Source organism: Jaculus jaculus, chromosome 1 (genome assembly GCF_020740685.1).
Source record: "Jaculus jaculus isolate mJacJac1 chromosome 1, mJacJac1.mat.Y.cur, whole genome shotgun sequence".
Classification (NCBI taxonomy): domain Eukaryota; kingdom Metazoa; phylum Chordata; class Mammalia; order Rodentia; family Dipodidae; genus Jaculus; species Jaculus jaculus.
In genome coordinates, this window is record NC_059102.1 from 102,936,175 (window position 1) to 102,962,060 (window position 25,886).

General features: G+C 43.2%; 1 protein-coding gene across 3 annotated transcripts in view; it reads left to right on the plus strand.

Moving 5' to 3' along the window:
• Positions 1-25,886, plus strand: part of Ubap1 (ubiquitin associated protein 1) — a 69,056-nt gene that overhangs the window by 15,721 nt on the left and 27,449 nt on the right. For all 3 annotated transcript variants that reach the window (XM_045140443.1, XM_045140450.1, XM_045140448.1), the window contains exon 2: positions 11,651-11,691. In XM_045140443.1, coding sequence (XP_044996378.1) covers positions 11,658-11,691 — 34 coding nt within the window. In that variant the 5' untranslated portion in view covers positions 11,651-11,657. The remainder of the gene's footprint in view (positions 1-11,650; positions 11,692-25,886) is intronic.

Here is a 25,886-nt window from a genome sequence, read left to right on the forward strand (position 1 = left end):
TCACATATAATCTCAGCACTGAGGAAGTAGTTGCAGCCATATCAGAAGTTTAGAGTTATCCTTGATTTTGAAGTTAGTGATGACTATATAGTTAGTGACTAGCCTGCAGTACATGAGAGCCTGTCTCAAAAAATAAATAGCTGGGTATGATGGTCTATGCCTTTAATTCCAGCACTCAAGAGGTAGAGGATCACTATGAGTTTGAGGCCAGCCTGGGACTACAGAGTGAGTTCCAGCTCAGCCTGGGCTACAGTGAGACACTACCTCAAAAAAACCAAATAAGGGGCTGGAGGGATGGCTTAGCGGTTAAGGTGTTTGCCTGCAAAGCCAAGGGACACAGGTTCCATTCCCCAGGACCTACATTAGCCAGTTGCACAAGGTGGCGTATGAGTCTGGAATTCATTTGTAGTGGCTGGAGGTCCTGGCGTGCCCGTTTTCTCTCTCTGTCAAATTAAATAAATATAATTTTTTTTTTTTTTTAAAAAAGCAGGGCTGGGGAGATGGCTCAGTGGTTAATGGTGCTTCCTTGCAAAGCCTGCTGGCCTGAGTTTGGAGTTCCAGTATCCATATAAAGTTAGGTTCACAAAGTGGTGCCTGCATCTGGAGTTCATTTGCAGTGGCAAGAGGCCCTGGAATGCCCATACATGTACAGTCTGTTAAATGATAATGATATTTAAAAAATAAAACATCTACCAGACTTTTTTTAAATGTATTGCAAATACCATATAATTATGTACAGTATACCTATGACTTTTTTTTGTATGTGATATATATGCATGTGCATATGTGTAGAGGTCAGAGGTTGATATCAGGTGTTTTCCTTAGTTGTTTTCCATCTTATTTCTTGAGACAGTTTCACTGAACCTGGAGTGCACCGATTTGGCTGGATTAGCCAGCAAGCAAGCCCCAAGGACCTATTTTTTGTCCGTCTCTTCAGTGCTAGTATTACAGGTGCTTTGTCATGCCCAACTTCTATATGGGTGTCAGGGATCTGAACTCGGGTTCTCATGCTTGCATGACACACTTTCCCCAGTCTTCCCTTGTGATATTTGTGAACAGTCTTGGACAATGCATAATTGCCATAGGTTAAAACATAAAAGAAAAATGGAAAACTTTTAGTTGCCGTCATCTCTTTTTTTTTTTTTTTTTTTTTCCCTCCCTGAGGTAAGGTCTTGCTCTAGCCCAGACAGACCTGGAATTCACAATGTGGTCTCGGTGGCCTGAACTCACCATGATCCTCCTGCCTCTGCCTCTTTGAGTGCTGGGATTAAAAGTGCCCCCACGCCCAGCCCATCATCTCATATTTGATGGGTACTATGGTTTGAACATGGTTTGTCTTTCAAAGTTTCATGTGTGGGGAGGTTGGGCCTCAGTGTGATGATGTGAGATGTGGTGGAGCCATGAGAAAGGAAACATAGTGGGAGGCAATTAAGATATTGGAGCCATTGCCCTTGGAAAGAATAAATCAAGTAGTTCTTATTGAATACCTGTAAATTCCTGTAGGAATAGATTCTTATTAAGAGTAAGACTGTCCTTTCCCCACTGGCTTCCTGACTTACAGCGTAATGGCCCTCTGGCACGTGTTCTGTTGTGATGCCATCATCATGAGATTTCTCACCAAAGCTGGTATTGTGCTGGTTGGATTTTTTTCAGTTTCCCAAACTAAGCCAGATGAACCTCTTTTCCTCACCCCCCCCCTTTGTTTTTTTGTTTTTGTTTTTTTTGTTCTTTTGAGGTAGGTCTCACTCTAGCTCAGGCTGACCTGGATTTTACTCTGTAGTCTCAGGGTGGCCTCGAACTCATGGAAATACTCTTGTCTCCATACTCATGGACTTATCTCCATACTCATGAACTCATGGAAATACTCTTATCTTATGCGCCACCATGCCTGGCTGCCTCCCCCCCCCCCTTTTGGAAAAAAATTTATTTATTTAGTTGAGAGAGAGAAAGGCTGATAGAGAGAATGGATGTTTCAGGGCCTTAAGACACTGCAAATGAACTCCAGATGTATGTGCCATGTTGTGCATCTGGCTTTACATAGGTACTGGAGAATCCTGACCTTGGCCCTTTGTCTTTGCTGGAAAGCACCTTAATTAACCACTGAGCAATTATATCCGCCATCTATATATTGTTTTTGTTTTTTGAGGTAGGGTCTCACTCTAGCCCAGGCTGACCTGGAATTCACTCTGTCATCTCAGGGTGGCCTCAAACTCATGGTGATCCTCCTACCTCTACCTCCCAAATGCTGGGATTAAAGGCATGCACCATTATGCCTGGCTAAATAAATAAGCAAATAAATAATATTTTTATTTATTTGAGAGAGAGAAAGAGGCAGAAGAGGATTGGCACACCGGGGCTTCTAGCCACTGCAAACAAACTCCAAATGCATGGGCCACCATGTGCATGTGGCTTACATGGGTACTGGGGAATTGAACCTAGGTTCTTAGGCTTAACAGGCAAGTACCTTAACCACTAAACCATATCTCCAGCCACACATGTGTGTGTGTGTGTGTATTTTTTTTTTTGTTTGTTTTGTTTTGTTTTTTCGAGGTAGGGTTTAACTCTAGCTGAAGCTGACCTGGAATTCACTATGCAGTCTCAGGGTGGCCTTGAACTCATGGTGATCCTCCTACCTCTGCTTCCTCAGTGCTGGGCTTAAAGGTGTGCACCATCATGCCCAGCATATATATTTCTTCATTTTATTATTTTTTTTATTAACAGCTTCCATGATTGTATACAATATCCCATGGTAATTCCCTCCCTCCCCCCACTTTCCTCTTTGAAACTCCATTCTCTATCATATCCCCTCACCCTCTCAATCCTAAATATATTTTTTTAATTGAAAGAGAGAAAGCTCATGCCCATGCCAGGGCCTCTAGCCACTGCAAACATACTCCATATGCAAGTGCCACTTTATGCATCTGGCTTTATGTTGGTACTGGGGGAGTTGAACCAGCAGGCTTTGCAAGCAAGTGCCTTTAACTGCTGACCCCTCTCTCCATGCCCCTGCCATTTGTTTTTTTTTTTCTTTTTTTCTTTTTGAGGTACATTCTTAGTCTAGCCCAGACTGACCTGGAATTTACTATGTAGTCTCAGGCTGGCCTTCAACTCACAGCTATCCTCCTACCTTTGCCTTCCAAGTGCTGGGACCAAAGGTGTGTGCCACCACACCCTGCCAGTCCCCACTTTTTTGTGAGACATGCTTAGTTATGTTGCTTACATTTGTCCTTGAGCACCTGGGTTTATTCAGTCTTGTCTCAGCCTTCCAAGTGGCTAGGACCATATGGTCTTGCCATCACCTCTAACACTCTTTTATAATGTTACTGAGCCTTACATAGTTTTGTTATAATATGGAAAGCAGACCAAGAAAGTGAATATAGCCAGGCATGGCAGGGCAAGTCTGGAACCCCAGCATTTGGAAGGCTTTCACTTTCCTATTGGAAGACTTAGGGTGAGACTGGCTTTGCCTGTCCTGTGCTATAGCTGCATCGTATTAGCATAGTCTTGGACTCAGGTAGGTTTACTATTTCATTTCTCCCTTACTAGTAAGAATGGAACTTTCCTAATCCCAAGGTCTTTGTGTAGGTTTTGAGTGATGACATTTCCTTTTACTGTTGAGTAGGGGAGAATGTGGTTTCTGGTAGATGATCACACCTCATGAGAGAAGTGATTCCTTTCCATAGGAGGAATTCAGAGTGAAATGTCATCCAGATTAAATTTACTAATGGACTCCTGTGTGGTGGCTCACACATGCAATCCCAGCGTTTAGGAGGCCAGGGCAGGTAGGGTGCCACTGGTTTGAGGCCACCTTGGGCTACAGTAGTGTTCCAGGCCAGGCTGTGATATACCTATATCTATATATGTGTGTGTGTGTGTGTGTGTGTGGGGAGAGAGAGAGAGAGAGAGAGACAGAGAGAGACAGACAGACACTGACTGACTTTTCTCAAAAATCCAAAAAGTAGTTGGCCTTGGTGGCACATTCCTTTAATTCCAGCACTCAAGAAACAGAGATAGGAGGATCACCATGAGTTTGAGGCCAGCGTGAGATTACATAGTGAATTCCAGGTCAGCCTGGGCTAGAGCAAGACTCTACCTTGAAAAACCAGCCACCCATCCAAACAAACAAAATTCGTAGTTTATACTGATAGATAGATATAGATATCTTAGATATCTATCAGTCTAGCCTCCAGCCACTGCAAATGAACTTCAGACACGTGCACTCTCTTGTGCATCTGGCTAACATGGGTCCTGGAGAATTGAGCCTTGAACCGTGGACCTTAGGCTTCACAGGAGAGATATCTTAGTGGTTAGGGCACTTGCCTGCAAAGCCAAAGGACCCAGGTTTGATTCCCTAGTACCCACATAAAGCCAGAATCACAAGGTGGTGCATTCGTCTGGAGTTCGTTTGCAGTGGCTGAAGGCCCTGGTGTGCCCATTCCCTCCTTCACTCCCTCCCTCCCTCTCTTAAATAACTAAATAAAAAAATTTAATAATAAAAATCATTAAACATTTGTCTCCAACACTTGAATGCTGGAATAACAGTTGTTTATCACCACATCTGGCTTTTATTGAGTGATTTAAAAAAATATTTATTTTTAAAATTTTATTTTTATTTATTTATTGACAGAGAGAAAGAATGGGTGCACCAGGGCTTCCAGCCACTGCAAACGAACTCCAGATGCTTGCTCCATCTAGTGGGCATGTATGCCCTTGCGCTTGCCTCACCTTTGTGCATCTGGCTAACGTGGGATCTGGAGAGTTGAACATGGGTCCTTAGGCTTTACAGGCAGATATTTTAACCGCTAAGCCATCTCTCCAGTCCCCAGATTTTTAAAACGTAAAAAAAATTATTTATTAGAAACAATCTTCAGATGCAGGTGCTACTTTGTGTATCTGACTTTTACATGGGTACTGGGGAATCAAATCCAGGCTGTCAAGTTTTACAAGCAAGTGCCTTTAACCACTGAACCATCTTTTCAGCCTGAGTGTTTTTTTTTAATGTTTTATTTATTTATTTGCTTGTTTGTTTACTTATTTATTTATTTGAGAGAGAGAATGAGAACAAGAATGAATAGGCCTGCCAGCTTGGGCCACAGACTGAGACCCTATCTCAAAAAAAAAAAAAAAGCTAACAATAGTAGCAAAATACTGAAGGTTTTGAATTGTTTATATCCTGTCCTATCCATTTTCTGGAACACAATTTTTTTTAAACTTTTTATTTACTTGAGAGAGAGAGAAAGAGACAGAGAGAGAGAGAGAGAGAGAGGGAGGGAGAGAGGGAATACGGGTGTGAGAGAGAGAGAGAGAGAGAGAATATGGGTGTGCCAGGGCCTCCAGCCACTGCAAATGAACTCCAGACATGTGCACCCCTTGTGTATCTGGCTAACATGGGTCCTGGGGAATTGAGCCTCGAACCGGGGACCTTAGGCTTCATAGGTAACTGCTAAGCCATCTCTCCAGCCCAAGGAACAGGAAATTCTAGCTAGTTCTTGTAACTTACAGGAAATTTGAGTTCTTGTACTTGATGCCCATTTTAGGATAATGCTTCATTTATCTGCCTTATTCAGAGAGACCCAGATGTCTTAAGCCAAAATTGAAGGTAACTGAAGATTACCAGCTCTGAGAGCCTATGATATACAAAAGTATAGATCGTTGAGTAGGTGTGTCTACTTTCTTTTTTTGAGGTAGGGTCTCACTCTAGCCCAGGTTGACCTGGAATTTACTTAGTAGTCTCAGGTTGGCCTCACACAGGAGTTCTCCTGCCTCTGCCTGCTCAGTGCTGGGATTAAAGCCATGTGCTACTATGCCTGGCCTCCTTTATTCTTTCTTTCTTTTCTTTTTTTTTTGAACTAGGGTCTCACTATGTAGGTCAGGTTGGTTAGACACTTGCTATGTTATCCAGGTTGCCCTCAAACTCACTGTCCTCCTGAGAGCTAGGATTACAGGTGTACAACACCAAGCCAGGCAGTAAACATGTTGCCTTTCTTCCTTTCTCATTTTCTTTTTGTCTCACTCTAGCCCAGAATGACCTGGAACTCACTTCTGTAGTACAGGCTGGCTTTGAACAGATGGCAATCCTCCTACCTCAGCCTCCTGAATGCTGGGATTAAAAGCATGTACCACCACACCCACCTCAGTTGCATTTAATTTTTTTATTAAGAACATACTTTATCTGGGTGTGGTGGCACACCCCTTTAATCCCAGCACTCAGGAAGCAGAAGTAGGAGGATTGCTGTGAGTTCGAGGCCACCCTGAGACCACATAGCGATTTCCAGGTCATTCTGGGCTAGAGTGAAACCCTACCTTGGGAAAAACAAAACAAACAAAAAAACATTATATGGGTACATCATGTGTTGGGCACCATCTTTTCCCTCCTCTCTGCCCCCATTCTGCTAGGGCCCTCCTTATTGGGGTTGTAGGTATTCCCCATGGGGTTGTGGGTTATGCATTGTGGGAGTAGCAGTCAGCCATGGGTGGCGAATAGGAGGCAATGCCTCTGGGCATGGTGTTTCAGCCTGTGGCTTTTGCAAACCCTTTCCACCCCCTATTCTGCAAAATTCCCTGAGCCTTGGTGGGTATGTGTTAAGTCTACTTCAGAGATGAGGTCTTAGGGAGGCCCTGAATTTCTGTTTTGGTAGTTGTTGAGTATTCTTAGTGTCTCTTTCCATCGCCCTGGTACAGATTGTCAGGCTCACCATGGAAGCAGTACTCTTGCTCATCTCCTCAATTCCTCTGTGGTTTCATCTGGGTCTTTCAGTGGCTGGATGCCCTGGCATGCCCATTCTCTCGCTCTCTCTTTCCCTCTCAAATAAGTAAATAAAAATTTAAAAAAATATTAAAAAGACATCAAAGTAGAACGGGGGGACTGGAGATGTTTAGGTGTTTGCCTGCAAAGCCTAAGGACCCAGGTTTGATCCCCAATACCCACGTAAGCCAGATGTATGTGTCTGGAGCTCATTTGTAGTGGCTAGAGGCCCTGGTGAACCTGTTCTTGTGCTCGCTTTCCCTCCCTCCCCCCCCCCCCTCTCTCTCTCCTCTGTCTCTCTCTGTCATAAATAATAATTTTGCATGTACCTCATTTGATACGTCTGGAGTTCATTTGTAGTGGCTAGAGGTCCTGGAACCTGTTCTTCTTCTCTTTCTCTTGCTATTTATTTATTTATTTTGGTTTTTTGAGGTAGAGTCTCACTGTAGCTCAGGCTGACCAGGAATTCACTATGTAGTCTCAGGGTGGCCTCAAACTCACAGCTTGAGAGTAACTTTAATAAGTGGGTATGAACATTAAGAGAATTGCTTACTAGGCAGTTTGGTGAGCATACTATGTACATTTGGCCAGACATCAGCAGATGTTACACCCCTAGGGCTCATAACTACCCCTTTCATAGGTTTTTAGTATCAGGCATGTATTCCCTCCCATGGAGAGGGCCTCCAGTCCAATTATAGGGCAGTTGGTTTCTCCCATAACAGACATGCTACCATTGCACCCATTGGCTCATTTAGCCTGGCTGGCCAAACTTAAGGAGTGTCCACGTTTATCTCCACTGATGACTTCTCTCTCTCTCATTGAACTGCATGCAATGTGGCTTTTTCAAGCTTTCTGTCAGCTGGTCTACATGGAGGAGGTTTTCAGCTCAGCTTCAGCAGGTTTTCTCAGTGACCTTGTAGCCTAAGCACATGCAGTATTCAGCAATAGGGTTTTGCCATCCATTCCTGGTGGGAAACTCATGGCCTGTAATGTCTTGGGGGCATCAGGGACCTCCCTGGCCAACAACTCAGTGGAAGGTATCCCATCCCTGGCACTGAAAATTTTCTAGTAGCAATCTATGGCTTCTGGGTTTGTCATTGTCTAAATAAGCAAGTTTCCATATGACTTATTCATATCCTCTTAGATTTTGTTTAACCCTTCCTCCACCCTACCTTTACTTAGTCTCCTTTCCTGACCTCACTTAGGCCTTTCCACTCCTAGTAATCTGTTCTTCTACTTAACATACACACAATACTGTCCCCTTAAATATCCATCTCTCCTCCCTCCCTTATAGTCCCTTTCTAGTTTGCTGGCCTTTGCTACTGAGTTTTATTCCAGCTAATATATAAGTCCAAGCATTTGTAGCTAGGATCCACATATGAGAGAGAACATGTGACATTTGGCTTCCTGGTTCTGGGTTACCTCACTAAGTATAATCCTTTCCAGGTCCATCCATTTGCCCGCAAATTTTATAATTTCATTTTTCTATTTTGTTTTTTTGAGATAGGGTCTCATTCTAGCCCAGGCTAACCTAGAATTCACTATGTAGTCTCATGGTGGCCTTGAACTCATGGTGATCCTCCTGCTTTTGCTTCCCTTGTGCTGGAATTAAAGGTGTGCGCCACTATGCCCGGCTTAATTCCATTTTATTTTTACCACCGAGTAACACTCCATTGTATAAATGTACCACGTCTTCATTTCTTAGCTATTGTGAACAGAGCAGCAATAAATATGGATGTGCAAGTATCTCTAAGGTAGTACCATGAGTCCTTAGGATAGATACCTAGGAGTGCTATAGCTGTGTCATATGGTAAATCTATTTTTAGCTGTCTCAGGAACATCCATACTGATTTCCACAATGACTGTACCAGATTACATTCCTGCCAACAGTGTAGAAGGGTTCCTCTTTTTCCTTATCTTTGCCAACATTTATTGTCATTTATTTTCTTTTTATTTATTTGAGAGAGAGAGAAAGAATGGTTGTGCCAGGGCCTCCAGCCACTGCAAACAAACAACAGATGCATGCACCACCTTGTGCATCTGGCTTATGTGGGTCCTGGGGAATTGAACCGAGGTCCTTTGGCTTTGCAGGCAAACACCTTAACTGCTAGGCCTAATCATTTCTTTCTTTTTCTCTTTTTTCTTTTTCTTTCTTTTTTCTTTTTCTTTTTTTTTGGTTTTTTTGGGAGGTAGGGTCTCACTCTAGCTCAGGCTGAGCTGAATTCACTGTGTAGTCTCAGGGTAGCCTTGAACTCATGGTGATCCTCCTACTTTTGACTCCCAAGGGCTGGGATTAAAGACGTGCGCCACCATACCTGGCTTCCAATCATTTCTTGATGATAGCGCGATGGAATCTCAAACTAGTTTTAATTTGCATCTCCCTGATGGCTAAGGACGTTGAGCAGTGTTTTTTAAATGTTTATATGCCATCTGTATTTCTTCTTTTGAGAACTCTCCATTCAGTTTAATAGCCCAGTTTTTAATTGGGTTTCCTGGGCAACTGGGGTTACATTCACAAAGTTATTGCCAATGCCAGTATGTTGAAGAGTTTCTCCTACTTTTTCCTCCAGCAGTTTCAGAGTTTTGGTTTTTGACATTAAGGTCTTAGATCCATTTGGATTTAGATCTTGTGTATGTAGGAGATAAGGACCTATTTTCATCCTTCTACATATAGATAACCAGTTTTCCCAGTACCATTTGTTGAAGAAGCTGTCTTTTCTTCTGTGAATATTTTTATCACTTTTGTCAAAAAGTGTGTGGCTGTAGCTGCCCAGACTTACATCTGGTTCCTGTATTCTGTTCCATTGATCTACAGTTGTACTTTTAAAATACACTTTATTTATTTGTTTTTGAGGCAAGCCATACCGACTGGCCTTTTTATTTTTTTATGAGAGAATTGGCATGTCAGGGCCTTCAGCCATTGATATCTAACTCCAGATTTGTGTACCACCTAGTGCACATGTGTGACCTTGCACACTTGTGTCTGGCTTATGTGGAACCTGGAGAGTCAAACTTGTGTCCTTAGGACCTTTGCAGGCAAGCACCTTAACCGCAGAACCATTTTCCCAACCCTGTTTGTTTATTTTTGAGAGAGAAAGGCTGATGAACAAGAGAATGGGCGCACCAGGATCTCCAGCTGCCACAAACAAACTCCAGATACATGCACCACCTTTTGCAACTGGCTTATGTGGGTTCTGGGGTATTGAACCTGGGTCCTTAGGCTTTTTGCAGGCAAGCACCTTAACTGTTAAGCCATCTCGCCAGCCCTCCTGTGCATTTTTATCTTTTTTTTTGGTTTTTCAAGGTGGGTGTCTCACTTTTGCTCAGGCTGACCTGCAATTCACTATGTAGGTTCAGGGTAGCCTTGAACTCACTGTGATCCTCCTACCTTGAAAAACAAACAAACAAAAATTTGTTTTGTCTATTCAAGGATTTTTGTGCTTGCAAATGAATTTTAGGATTGCTTTTTCTTTTTATTAGCATTTTCCATGATTATAAAAAAATATCCCATGGTAATTTCCTACCTCCTCCCCTCCCAACACTTTCCCCTTTGAATGTTTTTTTTTTTTTTTGTTTTTCATGGTAGGGTCTTACTCTAGCCCAGGCTGACCTGGAATTCCCTATGTAGTCTCAAGATGGTCTCTAACTCACTTCCTACCTCTGCCACCTCCCAAGCGCTGGGATTAAAGGCATGCACAACCACGCTTGGCTCTAAGAGCTCTTATTTTTAAAAATATATTTTTTTAATTTATTTTCATGCACATAGAGGGAATGGGCACGCTAGGGCCTCTAGCTACTGCACATGAACTCAAGATGCATGTGCCACCTTGTTCATCTGGCTTTTCATGGGTAATCAAACCTAGGTCATTAGGCCTTAACTGCAGTCCAGAACATTCAGATTTAAGGAATATTTAAGTTTTAATTTAGACTATTCTAAAAGTGTGTGTGTTTGTGCACATATTCATGTGTGAGTACTGGCCCAAGTGCCACTTCGTGCCTGTAGAGGTGAAAGGACAACTTTTTTTAACGTCCTCCCTGTCCACCTCATTTGAGGCAGTGTTTCTTGCTTTTGATTCTCACTCTCCTGTTCCTTGCTAGGCTCGTCTCAGCTTCAGGGAAGTTCTTGTGTCTTCCTTCCATCTTGCCATCACCTTCTGCATGCTAGGATTATAGAAGTAAACTTTTGGAATTTTACATGGGGTCTGGGGGTTAAACTCAAGTACTCCAGCTTGAGCTGTGAGTACTTTATCCACTGAGCCATCTATCCAGTACCTTCCCCCTCCCCCCTTAGGGTCTCACTCTACCCCAGGCTGACCTGGAACTCACTCTATAGTCCTAGGCTGGCCTTGAATTTATGGTGATCCTCCTACCTCCCTCCTAAGTGTTGGGATTAAAGGCATGTACCATGACCCAACTTTTTTATTTTTTAATATTATGTTTTTGCAGAGAGAGGGAGGGAAAGAATGGATATGCCAGGGCCTCTTGCCACTGCAAATAAATTCCACATGTATGCACCACTTTGTGCATTTGGCTTTAAGTGGGTATTGGGGAATCAAATGTGTCTGTCAGGCTTTTTCCAAGCAAGTGCTTTTGACTGCTGAGTCTTCTCTCCAGCCTCCCCTATTATTTTGTTTTTTTGGGATGTCCATGCTGGTCTGGAACTCAAAATGTAGTCCATTTTGCCTTTGAACTCTTGGCTACTTCCTGGCTTAGCTCCCAAGTATAGTTGCTCATTACACAAATGCACATCTACTCTTAGTTTTGTGTTGTGCTATGTAGTGAACCCAGGGCATTGTATATGTCAGGCAAATAATACCAGCTGAGCTATATTACCCAGTCCTATTTGTTTTTGCTTTTTGTTTTATACAAGGCATTGTGCTTAAGAAATGTTTCCTTGTTTTTCAGGTTCTAAATGGCTTCTAAGAAGTTGGGTACAGATTTTCATGGTAAGTGTACTGTTAAATATTGTGGTCATAATTATGATTTAATCAGCATTTGACATCATTTAGTATAGTTTTTTAAATTTATTTGCAAGCAGAGATAGATTGATAGATAGAATAGGGGGGGCGCACTGAGGCCTCTAATCACTGTAAACAAACTCCAGATGCTGCATGTGTGCCGCTTTGCACATCTGGCTTTACGTGGGTAGTGGGGAATTGAATGTAGGTCCTTTGGCTTTCCTGGCAAGCACCTTAACTGGTAAGCCATCTCGGTAGCCCCATTTAGTATAGTTTTTTTTTTTTTTTTTTTTTGGTTTTTCGAGGTAGGGTCTCTCTCAAGCCCAGGCTGACCTGGAATAGTATAGTTTTAAATATCCCTTTTCTGTTTCTTTATATGAACAGCATGAGCAAAAAAAAAAAGTTGTACAGCTTGTAAACCTTAAGCATCCCAGGATTTTAATCAGCCCCCCCCTCTTTCTTTCTTTCTTTCTTTCTTTCTTTCTTTCTTTCTTTCTTTCTTTCTTTCTTTCTTTCTTTCTTTCTTTCTTTTTTGGTTTTTCAAGGTAGGGTCTCACTCTAGCTTATGCTGACCTGGAATTCACTGTAGTCTTAGGCTGGCCTTGAACTCATGGCAGTCTTCCTACTTTTGCCTGCCAAGTGCTGGGATTAAAGGTGTGTACTACCATGCCTGGCTTTTTTCTTCTCTTTTTGGTTTTTTGAGGTAGGGACTCACTAGCTCATGCTGACCTGGAATTCAGTATGTAGTCTCAGGCTGGTCTTGAACTCTCAGCAATTCTCCTACTTTTGCTTCTCAAGTGCTGGGATTAAAGACATGTGCCACCACACCTGGCTCTTTTTTTTGGACAATATATATGTGTAGAAAAATAATGTAATTTTTAAAGTATTTTTATATGCTTATTGAGAAAGAGGCAATATGAATGAATGAGAAATGAGCACACCAGAGCCTCTTCTTACTGCAGAATAACTCCAAATGCATCTGCCATTTTGTTCATCTGGCTTTCTTTGGGTATTGGGAATCAAATACAAACCAGCGGGTTTTGCCTGCAGGCACCTTTAACCATTGAGCTACTCCCAGCCCTGATAATGTATTTTATCACGCCCCACCCTTTGCTGAACCGTTCTTCACAACTTGTCCCATTTCTTTTTTTTTTTTTTTTTTTTTAATTTTATGATGGGTGTGGTGGTGTATACCTTTAATCCCAGCACTTGGGAGGCAGAGGTAGGAGGATCACTGTGAGTTCGAGGCCACTCTGAGACTACATAGTGAATTCCAGATCAGCCTGGGCTAGAGTGAGACTCTACCTTGAAAAACCAAAATAAAATAATATTATTTATTAGAGAGAAAGAGAGAATAGTTTCCAGGGCCTTTAGCCATTACAGCTGAACTCTAGACATCAAATGAGCTCCAGATAAAAACTATTATTTATGAGAGAGAGAGAGAGAGAGAACGAGAACAGGTTTGCCAGGGCCTCTAGCCACTACAAATGAACTCCAGACGCATACATATGGCTTACGCGGGGCCTGGGGAATCAAACATGGATCCTGGGCTGGAGAGATGGCTTAGTGGTTAAGTGCTTGCCTGTGCAGCCTAAGGACCTCAGTTCGAGGCTCGATTCCCCAGGATCGACATTAGCCCGATGCACAAGGGGGTGCATGCATCTAGAGTTCGTTTCTAGTGGCTGGAGGCCCTGGAGTGCCCATTCTTTCCCTCTCTGCCTCTTTCTCTGTCTGTCACTTTCAAATAAATAAATAAAAATAAACAATATTAAAAAAAAGACCTGGATCCTTAGGCTTTGCAGGCAAACACCTTAACATCTCCATATCTCCAGCCCCCCACTTCTACTTTGATGTCTTTTTAATAGTTTTAAATTTATTTGGTGGGGGGTAGAATGGCCACATCAGGGCATCTAGCCACTGCAAACAAACTGTAGATACATATGCCACCTTGTGCACCTGGCTTACGTGGGTCCTGGGGGATTGAACCTGTGTCCTTTGGCTTTTGCAGGCAAGTGCCTTAGCCACTAAACAATCTCTCCAGCCCCTGATGTCTTTTTTTTGTTGTTGTTGTTGCTTTTTGTTTTTTTTTCTTTTTTGGTGACTCACTGATTTTAATTGAGGTTGCTTGTCTGAGCAAGAGTGGGTGGTTATTTACTAGAGCATGAGCAGCTTAACAAATGGCTATATACCATTGAAAAAGCATCTCCCTCAGCAACTGTTAACTGCCATTAATTCTTCAGGGAGCAGTGGGGGCCTCTCATAATGAATGGAATGTTGATGGGCCCAGTCCTGTGGTACTTTTGTGCATGTACCATACCACAGCTGTTGTGAGCTTATAAGCACAATACCCATATCATGTTCACAAGACAGCACTCCTTTCCATCCCATGGCCCTTATTTTCTTTCTGTCCCTTCTTCAGCAGTATTCCCTAAGCCTTGGAGGGAGTGACACAGATGTCCAATTTAGGGCTGAGTATTCAACAGTCACTCAGCACTTTTAGAAATTTTGAGACTTCCCTGTATTCACCACTACAGCCTTTAGTCTTAAAGAATTTCTTCAAATGTTGAGGCTAGTGCAACAGACTAGATTTTTTTTTGTTTATTTCTTTGAAAGTGACAGAGAGAAGGAGGCAGAGAGAGAGGGAGAGGGAGAGAGAATGGGCACGCCAGGGCTTCCAGCCACTGCAAATGAACTCCAGATGTGTGCGCTGTCTTGTGCATCTGGTTAACGTGGGTCCTGTGGAATCGAGCCTCAAACCGAGGTCCTTAGGCTTCACAGGCAAGCGCTTAACCGCTAAGCCATCTCTCCAGCCCCATATATATTTTTTTAATGTGTGAGAGGAGAGAGAGAGAATTGGCATGCCAGGGCCTCTAGCTACTGTAGTCGAATGTCAGATGTGTGTGCCACTTCGTGCATATGTGCGATTTTGTGTCACTGTGTGTCTGGCTTACGAGGGACCTGGAGAGTCTTTAAGGCTTCACAGGCAGCACCTTCATTGCCAAGCTATCTTTCTAGCCCTCTGGTTAATTCTTGAACTAGAGATGGATAAGGAGCTGCTTATTTTTGCCTATTTTGCAGCACTATTTTGAGGTAGTTATCTCATTCCTCTTTCTTGGTCATAGCCCTTCATCTGTGTGATGAAAAAATTATAAACTTTCAGTTGTGTCCTCCACCCCCACCCTAAGGAAGCAGTTTACTGGAATCATTCAGTATATTACAGATCGGTTGTTATAGTACCTGTTGCCTGGACAAACTTCTAGTTGGGTAACTAGAAGTGGCTTCTGGGAAGCAAGTGTTTATTTCAGGCTCACAGATCCCATCATGGCATACACAGCAGCCAGGGTTCAAGCTGGTTTAGGACACACCTACCTTCAGTGACACACCTCCTCCAGTAAGGGCTTTACCTGCTGGAGACCAAGTAGGAAGCTTAATCAAAAATATGTGAGGGCTGGGTGCAATGGCACATGCCTTTAATCCCAGCACTCGGGAGGCAGAGGTAGGAGGATCACTGTGATCTCAAGGTCAGCCTGAGACTACATAGTGAATTCCAGGTCAGCCAGAGCTAGAACAAGACCCTACCTTAACCCCCCCCCCACCAAAAAAAACCACAAAACCCAAAACAAAATATGTGAGGCTATAGGAGACGTTTACAGTTAAACCACCACAGCTATCAATACTAGTGATTACAGTTTTACACTTAGAACTAATAGTTTCTCCATCATCTTTTTCTTAAAATAGGACCTTCTAAATATAGTAACAAAAGCTTATTATTTGTACCCGAAGTCATGCCATATGCCTGTAGTCCTAGCACTCAAGATAGGAGTTTCAGGCTAGTCTTGGCTAAATAATGAGTTCTAGGCCTGCCTGGGCTACATACTATTCTCAACCCCCCCAAAAAAGAAACACCCTAAACTTTATTATTTGCATTTAGAAAAAGTTGAGATGTCTAAGAAGGTAATGTCTGACCCTTCTTATTTTTTTTTCCCCCCTGAGGTAGGGTTTTACTCTAGTCCAGGCTGATCTGGAATTCACTGTATAGTCTCCGGGTGGCCTTGAACTCACAGTGATCCTCCTACCTCTGCCTCCCGAGTGCTGGGATGAAAGGTGTGTGCCACCATGCCCAGCAGCTTCCTCCACTTCTTCTTCTTCTTCTTCTTCTTCTTCTTCTTCTTCTTCTTTTTTTTTTTTTTTTTTTTTTTTTTTTTGAGGAAGGTTGTTGCTCAAACCCAGGCTGACCTGGAATTAACTATGTAGGTTCAGGGTACCCTCAAAGTCGTAGTGATCCACCTTCTTCTGCCTTCCAAGTGCTGGGATTAAAGGTAACACCACCATACCCAGCTTCCAGACCATCTTTCCTTTTCCTTTTTATTTTTTCCCTTTCCCATTTGAGAGAGTGAAAAAGAGGCAGAAGGGGGTGGGGGTTGAGAATGGGCACACCAGGACCTCCAGCCACTGCAAACGAACCCCAGATACATGTGTCATCTTGTGCATCTGGCTTATGTGGGTCCTGGAGAACTGAACTGGGGTCCTTTGGCTTTGCAGGCAAATACCTTAATCGCTAAGCCATCTCTCCAGCCCCAGACCATGTTTTCATGCAGTAGATGGTATGAATTCCAGAAATAGCCAAGCCACACAAATTGTTTCTTAAAATTTGTTTGCAACCAGATAGAACAAAGACAGAGAAAAAGGGTGTACCAGAGCCTCTAGCCACTACAAATGAACTCCCAGATGCATGCACTACTTTGTGCATCAGTTTTATGTGGGTACTAGGAAATTGAACCTGGCTTGTTAGGCTTTGCAGGCAAGTGCCTTAACCACTTAACTCTTCAGCCCCCTTAATTTCTTTTGTGGGGGGAGGTTTGAGGGTCTCACTCTAGCCTAGGCTGACCTGGAATTCACTATGTAGTGTCATGTGACCTCGAATTCAGGGCAACTCTCTTACCCTTGCCTCCCAAGTGCTGGGATTAAAGGTGTGTGCCACCACACTAAGCCCTTTAATTTTTTTTTTTTTTAAACCAAGTCTCACTATGTAGTCCTGACTGGCCCGGAACTTGGCTGTGTAGACCAGGCTGGCTTAGAACTCATAGTAGTCTTGCTTCTGAGTCCTCAGTGTGTGCCACCTATCTGCAAGTGTTTTCTATTGTAAGGTAGAGTCTCTTGTAGCCCATTTTAAACTAGCTTATGTAGTTCAGAATGACCTTGAATTCCTGATCCCCCTCCCTACACTTCCCAAGTGCCCGTGTGTCCTACCATCGTGCGTACTTTCTGTGCTTGGAGTTAGACCTAGTGCTCAGGTATGCTAGGGAAATGCTCTACCACTAGCATTATCCCCAGCCCACTCTGCATAACTTTTGTTTTGTTTTTCAAGGTAGGGTCTCTGGTCCAGGCTGACCTGGACTTAACTATGTGGTCTCAGGGTGGCCTCAAACTCACGGCGATCCTCCTACCTCTGCCTCCCAAGTGCTGGGATTAAAGGCGTGCGCCACCACACCTGTCTCTCTGCATAACTTTTTCAGGGAAAAAAAGAGGACAGAACTAAGGGCAGAGCAAAGACCCAGAGAGAGAAAATAAATGAAAATCCTAAAGTTATTTTTGTGTTTCAAAAGATACTTTGTATTTCAGAAACTCCTTTTTGATCTGAGTGAAAATAAGCTGGAACTGAAGTTTATGTGTTTCACCTAAACAAGGAGACAATTTAAATTCAGAAGAAGAAAGAAAAATAGTTGATTTTATTTATGCAGTGCTGGGTATCAAACCCAGGGCTTGGGCATTCTAGCCAAGCATTCTTTCTACCACTGGGCTATATTCCAAGCTCAAGATAACGATGATTATTTATTTATTTATTTTTGGTTTTTCAAGGTAGGGTCTCAACTCTAGCTCAGGCTGCCCTGGAATTCAAAACTCAAACTCTCTGTGATCCTGATACGTCTGCCTCCCAAGTGCTGGGATTAAAGGTGTGTGCCACCATGCCAGGCTAAGATTTTTTTAAAAAGTTTTTCCTATTCATTTTTGCATGTGTATATGTAGTATGCTTGTTGTAGTGTTAGTGTGTACATGTATGTATGCAGATGAATTGCCCTGGGCCCATATGTGGAGAACAGAGGAGAATATCAGGTTTGTTTGTTTGTTTGTTTCATTCATTCATTCATTCATTCACTCATTCATTCATATGTGTAAATAGAATATCTGTGCTTCATGTCCTGTCCTTTGAGATTGGGTCTCTTATGCTGCAAAGAAATTGCCAGTTTTAAAAATTGTCGGTTTTAGGATTCTCCTGGCTCCACCTCCCATTGTTGTAGGCATGATTGAGATCTCAGATGTATGTGTCACTTTGCTTCTGACTTTACAAGTTGAATCTGGGCCAGCAGGCTTTGCAGCAAGGTCCTATAACAGCTGAGCCATCACTCCAACCCAGAGAGCCTTCTGTTTTGCTCATCCACTTGTTCCCTTGAGATGAACCTGGAACTGTCTTTTTTTGTTTGTTTGTTTGTTTAGACTGGCTGACAAGCAAGCCCCAGTGTTTATCTGATCCTCACAGGCCTGGGTTACTTGTATGTGTTGCCATATCCAGCTGATTATGAGGGTACTGGGGAATTGAACTTAGGGAAAATCAGGCCTTCTCAGGCCCTCATGTTTGTGCAGCAAGTGCTCTTACCTGCTGAGGCATCTTCCCAGCCCCTGTTTGTTTATTTTTTTGAGGTAGGCTCTCGCTCTGGTCCAGGCTGACCTAGAATTCATTATGTAGTCTCAGGGTGGCCTTGAACTCATGGTGATCCTCCTACCACTGCCTCCCCGGTGCTGGGATTAAAGGTGTGTACCACCATGCCCAGCTTTTTTTGAGGTATAGTCTCACTCTAGCCTAGGATGATCTGGGATACACTCTGAAAGTCCCAGGCTGGCCTGCAACTCTCAGTGATCCTCCTACTTTTGCCTCCCTAGTGCTAGGATTAAAGGCGTGTACCATGATGCCTAACTAGATTAAAAAAATATATGTATTATTTATTTATTTGAGAGAGAGGAAGAAGAAGAAGAAAGAGAGAGAAAGGGAGAAGGGAGAGGGAGGGAGAGAACGGGAGCTCTAGGGCCTCCAGCCACTGCAAACAAACTGCAGATGCATGCGCCCTTTTGTGCGTTTGGCTGATGTGGGTCCTGGAGAGTCGAGTTGGGATCATTTGGTTTTGCAGGCAAACACCTTAACCACTAAGCCATCTCTCCAGCCCAGTTTTCTGTTTTTTTTTTTTTTTTTGAGGTAGGGTCTCACTCTAGCTCAAGCTGACCTGGAATTCATCATGTAGTCTCAGGGTGGCCTCAAACTCACAGCGATCCTCCTACCTCTGACCCCCAAGTGCTAGGATTAAAGGCGTGCACCATCATGCCCAGCCCTAGCTAGGTTTTTGTAAAAAAAATTATTTATTTCAGGTGGGGATGGGCATGCCAGGGCCTCTAGCCAAACTCCAGGCACATGTGCCACCTTGTGTAGCTGGTTTACATGGGTGCTGGCAAATTGAACCTGAGTCCTTAGGCTTCTTCTCAGGCAAGTGTCTTAATTGTTAAGCCACCTCTTAAGCCCTCCTCCCAATTATTATTTTTATTTATTTATTTATTTGACAGAGAAAGTGGGGGGGGGGAAATGGGCACACCAGAGCCTCCAGCCGCTGCAAACGAACTCCACATGCATGCACTCCCTTGTGCATCTGGCTAACGTGGGTCCTAGGGAATCAGACCTGGGTCCTTTGGCCTTAACTGCTAAGCCATCCCTCCAGCCCCTTCCTCCCAGTTTTTTAACAAAAATATTTAATTTATTTATTAATGAAAGAGGCAAATAGAAGGGGAGAATGGGTGTGCCAGGGCCTGCAAATGAACTCCAGATGCATGTGCCCCCTTGTGCATCTGGCTAACGTGGGTCCTGGGGAATCGAGCCTCAAACTGGGGTCCTTAGGCTTCACAGGCAAGCGCTAAGCCATCTCTCCAGCCCAGAAATAAAATTTTGAAGAAATATTTCCTTTTTCTCCCCCCCTCAATTTATTAAATGAGCTCCATTTGCTGAGCTTTTGGTTCGATTTCATTTAAATTTGTTATATTTATAAAGTACATATATATTTAAATATTTATTTATTAGAGTGAGGGAGAAAGAAAGAAAGAAAAAGAGGAAGAGAGAAAGTGGTGGGGCTTGGGCATGCCACAGATTCCAGCCACTGAAAACAAAAACCAGACACTTGTGCCTCCTTATCTGGCTTTATGTGAATACTGGGGACTCAAACCTGGGTCCTTAGGCTTTGCAGGCAAGCGTCTCAATGGCTGAGCCATTTCTCCAGCCCAAATATTTTATATATATTGTATATTTAGTTTTAAAAACATTTTATAGGCCAGAATTGGCACACCAGGGCCTCCAGCCACTGCACTTGAATTCCAGATGTGTGCCCCACCTTGTGTGTCGTCTCAGTGGGATCTGGAGAATCAAACATAGGTCCTGAGGCTTCATAGGCAAGCACCTTAACTACTAAGCCATCTCTCTAGCTTGCAAATACTTTAACAGGATTTTTTTTTCATGTCCATGTAATGTGCCCATCTGGCACCCCATGTATTTTCTGTTGTGCCTGGAGGGGAACACTGGGCTTGAGCTGGAGACTTACTGACCCGGAGTGTGCTCAGGTGATTCTCTGGTCTCTTCTTTCCTATTCCCCTTCAGAACTAGGGCAACAGATGTGTGTGGCCACACCCAGCTGTGTTTGAGAGCAATAGAGAGAGAGAGGATGGGTGTGCCAAGGCCTTTAGCTGCTACAAATGGAACTCCTGATGCATGCGCCACCTTGTGCATCGGGTTTATGTGGGTCCTGGGGAACTGAACCTGGATCCTTTGGCTTTGTAGGTGAATATCTGAACCACTAAGCCATCTCTCCAGCCCAGTAACAAGTATTTTTAAGGAATAGAATTTTGACAGGAATAAGAGAATATTTTATAGGCAACCTTGTAGGCATCTGAGTATAGGAGGTCAGGTTCAAAATGGCTTTATAGTGCTGAAATCAGAGAGCCAAGAAGCTAAGGCTACTACCACCCCTTTCCTCACTGTTTTGCTCTGTTGCTGTGTTCCAGTTTTATTTTATTTTATTTTTTGGTTTTTCGAGGTAGGGTCTCACTGTAGCTCAGGCTGATCTGTAATTCACTTTGTGGTCTCAGGGTGGCCTTGGACTCACTGCAATCTTCCTTCCTCTGTCTCCTGAGTGTTGGGATTAAAGGTGTGCACCACCATGCCTGGCCAGTTTTATTGTTTGGTTCATGAGTTTGTGTTCTTGTGCTTGTGTAGAAGACATAGGACCAAAAGTGGCCATCAGAGTTAAAGTTTATAGTGCTCAGTTGGTCTTTCAGTTTAAGAGACTAGTGTTCTAGAGCTAGAACTTTTGTATCTTTCAGTCAAGGGAATGTGATGGCATAGTCTACCTTGTAGAGAGAGAGGAAAAAAAACTATCTTTCCCTGTTTTCTATTCATTCATTGTACAATGTCTATTGGATTATTCTGTATTTGGGAGATATAGATGTTAAGCATCTTCATCATTTAGGCATGCTAAAATTCTTTTAAAAAATTTATTTGGTCTCTTGCCATTGCAAATGAATGTCTGTCTGGCTTTATGTGAGTGGCTAGGGAATTGAACCAAGGCTGACAGGCTTTGCAAGCAAGCATCTTTACCCACTGAACCATCTGTGCAACCCTTGATGTCCAAATTCTTTTCTTGCTCAGATTCTCTGGGGAGAGTAAGGAAATACATTGTTATTATTTAAAAAATATTTTATTTTATTTGCAAGGAGAGAGCAAGCAAGTACATCAGGGCCTGTAACCACTATAAATGAACTCCAGATGCGTGCACCACTTTGTTCATCTGGCTTTAAGTGGGTACCAGGGATTCAAGCCTGTGTTGTTAGGCAAACAGTACATGTAGTGGTTAATCCTGAGGTAGTGGTATTGAACTGAATATACTGAGATTGAGAAGGGAGTTGCATTTATTCTATTAAAAAACAATTTGCTGGGCTGGAGAGGTGGTTCAGTGGTCAAGGCACTTGCCTGCAAAGACTAAGGACCCTAGTTTGATTCCTTAGTAACCATGTAAAGCTAGATGCAAAAGTTGCGCATACCTCTGGCATTTGTTTACAGTGGCTAGAGGCCCTAGTGCATCCATTCTCTCCCTTCCCCATCTCTCTGCCTCTTTCTCCCTCTCAAATAAATTTACTGTGCTTTTAAAAAAATTTATTTGCAAGCAGAGAGAGAGAATGAGAGAGAGGGGAGAGGGAGGGATGGAATGGGCATGCCAGATCCTCCTGCCACTGCAAACAAACTGCAGATGCATGCACCACTTTGTATATCTGGTTTTGTGTAGATACTGGTGAATCAAACCCAGGCAAGCTTCTTTAACCACTGAACCATCTCTCAAGCCCTGCTTTTTTTTTTCCCCCCCTGAGGTAGGATCTCACTCTAGCCCTGGCTGACCTGGAATTCACTATGTAGTCTCAGGGTGGACTTGAACTCATAGCAATCCTCCTACCTCTGCCTCCCAAGTGCTGGAATTAAAGGCGTGCACTACCATGCCTGGCTCCTGCTTTTGTTTTTGAGACAGAGTCTCATGCTAGTCCAGACTGACCCTGAATTCCATATGTAGCCCAGGCTGGCCTCAAACTCATGGTGATCCTCCTACCTCAGGTTCACATGTGCTTGGATTATAGGTGTGAGTCACTGCCCCTGGCTGGCTTGCTGTCTTCCCCCTACCCCTTTTCTCTGTTTGTTTATTTCCAGGTAGGGTCTCACTGTTGCCCAGGCTGACCTAGAACTCTGATTCTGTTGTCCCTGGCTGTACTCATGGAGATTAAATGTGTGTACTACCACACCCAGTTTACTTAAAAAAAGTTTATTTATTTGCTAGCAGAGGGAGGGGGGGAGAGAGAGAGATACAAGGAATGGGCACACCAGAGCCTTATTGCAAACAAACTCCAGATGAATATGCCGCTTTATGTATCTGGCTTTATTGTTGGTACTGGCAAGTCCAACTCAGGCCTGCATGATTTGCTTGCAAGCGCCTTTAACAACTGAGCCCTATTTGTCCAGCCTCCCTTTCTCTTATAAGTGCTTATTTCCACATTGAGCGGTTGGAGATATAACTCATTGTTTGAGTTGAGCGATTAACATGTGTGAGAGGCACTGGGTTTGATTCCCCCAGCACTGGGGGAAAAACCACATTGTTGTTGAATGTAATATTTTTATTTATTTTTTAAGGCAAGTCCAACATCGTGCCCCTTCCCCCTTTTTAACCTGAGAGAGTGAGAGCAAAAGAGAGAGTAAGAATTGGCATGCCAGGGCTTCCAGTCACTGCAGTCAAACTCCAGACACATGCACCACCTTGTGTGCCTGTGTAACCTTGTGCACTTGTGTCACTTTGTGCATCTGGCTTACATGGGACCTGGAGAGTTGAACGTGGATCCATCCTTGGGCTTTGCAGGCAAGCACCTTAACCACTAAGCCATCTCTCCAGCCGGACAATGTAATATTTTAATTGAGTAACTTTTAGTATTAAAAAATGGTTGTGAAGCCAGGTGTGGTCACACATGCCTTTGATCCCAGCATGCATGAGGCAGGGGTAGGAGGATCACTGAATTTGAGGCCATCCTGGAACTGCAGAGTGAATTTCAGGTCAGCCTGGGCTAGAGTAAGACCTTACCTTGAAAAAATAAAAACAAACAAAAAACAGCTGTGGATAGATTACTTGTCTAATATGTGTGAAGCTCCCGGTGCAGTTCCCAGTACTGCATGTATAAAAAAACTTATCTCTAACATTAAAACAAAATGAGATGGAATAGTTGGTGTCATGAGCAGAGGAGAAATAATTTTAAATCATTATTATTTAGGTTTGGGGATGCAATTCATTTGGAATGTTTGCCTATCGTGCAGAAGTACGAAGCCTGGGTTTAATATCACCAACACCTCATAAAACAGGTGTGGTGGCTCATTCCTGTAATCCCAGCATTCCTGAGGTAGATGTAGAGGCACCAGAAGTTTGGGGTCACCTTCAGCTATAGTGAGTTCAGGCCAGCCTGGAATATATGAAACTGCCATAAGTTTATATCCATCCATCCATCCATCCATCTTCCACTACCACAATTTGTAGAGAATTCTTAACTGAGGAACTTCATTTGTAAGGAGTTTGTCGTCAGTTAACCAGTATTAACTTCCTGGTTTATATCAGGCCATATTGTAGATTTTGAGAATAAAAGCTAGGTGTGACGGCATGCACTTGAGAGGCTGAAGCAGGAGGATTATAAGCTGAAGACCACACAAGTCTATGTACCAAAACCTTTGGTACTGGGAATTCAACTCAGGACTGTGAGCCTACTAAGTAGGTGCTCTATCACTGAGCTAAATGTCCAACCTCTGGGCTGGAGGGATGGCTTAGTGGTTAAGGTGTTTGCCTGCAAAGCCAAAGGAACCAGGTTTGATTCCCCAGGACTCACATTAGTCAGATGTACAAGGGGGTGCACGCGTCTGGAGTTTGTTTGCAGTGGCTAGAGGCCCTGGTGCGCCTATTCTCTCTTTCCCCCTCTTTCTCTGTCAAATAAAAAAAATAAAATATTAAAAAAAGTCCAATCCCGTATCTCAAAAACAAAAAAAAAAAAATATAAATAATTTTAAGATGACATCATTAAATAAGATCGACTTTAACTTGGCTTCAAGGAACTTACATTTTCATTGAATAATAAATACATGTCAGTTACATATTGTGAGTGATGAAACTGTAGGAAAAGTTAGACTAACATGTGAGTAGTGAGGTAGATAGTAATTTATTCATTTTTATTTGACAGAGGCAGAGAGAGGGAGAGATAGACAGATAATGGGTAGGTACACCTGGGCCTCTCTAGCCACTGCAAACGAACTCCAGATGCATGTGCCACCTTGTGCATCTGGCTTACCTGGGTCCTGGGGAATTAAGCCTTGAACTGGGGTCCTTAGGGTTCACAGGTAAGCGCTTAACTGCTAAGCCATAGATAATAATTTTAAGTAGGATGGTCAGGTTTATCCTTACTGGGACAGTAACGTGAGTAAAGACTTGAAGGAAGTGAAGGAGTCATGTGACTGTCTGAGGGAAGAACATTTTAGATAGCAGAAACAGCCAATTGGGAACTTTAAAATTTTGTGTGTGTTTGTCCGTCCACTCAAAGTGCCAGGTTTTCTGCTGCTGCCAGTGAGTGCTTGTCTGGCTTTACATGGGTGGCTGGGGAGTTGAACCCAGGCCATCAGACTTTGCAAGCAAGAGCCTTTTATCACTTAATTTTTTAAAAAATCTTACTTATTTGAAACAGAGGAGTGGGGGAGGCAGAATGGGTGTGCCAGGGCTTCCAGCCACTGCAGACGAACTCCAGATGCATGTGCCACCACTTTGTCATTTCTCTTACGTGGGTCCTAGGGAATTGAACCTTTCTTTGGCTTTGGCTTTGTAGGCAAGTACCTTGACTGCTAAGCCATCTCTCCAGTCCTTTTAATACTTTTTGAGGCCGATTGAACCTGTTCCCTTTGTGAACAGAGGTCACTGTGACTTAGTGCAATGAGCTGGAAGAGAGTTGTTAGGAGATGTGGGCAGAGTGTTCATGAATCCTAGGGAGGCCTTTGAGGCTCCTAAGAGTACTTTGGCTTTTACACTAAGTATAATTTATGGTTAACAAATCCTAATAGTATTAAGTAGATTGAAGTAGGATTTTTTTTTCTTGGATGTATGTGTGTGTATGTTCATATGGTGCATTGTATGTGGGTGCCTATAGGTATGTTTGTATGCATGGGGAGTCCAGAAGTTGACATTGGGAGGTTGTTTTTTCTTTTTCTTTTTCTTTTTCTTTTGGTTTTTCAAGGTAGGGTCTTGCTCTAGCCCAGGCTGACCTGGACTCACTATGGAATCTCAGGGTGACCTGGAACTCCCGGCAATGCTCCTACCTCTGCCTCCCCAGTGCTGGGCTTGAAAGTGTGCCACCAGCCTGGGTGCATTTTAAAAAATTTTATTTATTTTATTTATTTATTTGAGAGTGACAGAGAGAGAATGGGCACACCAGGGCTTCCGGCCACTGCAAATGAACTCCAGACGCATGCGCCCCCTTGTGCATCTGGCTAATGTGGGTCCTGGAGAATTGAGCCTCCAACCTGGGTCCTTAGGCTT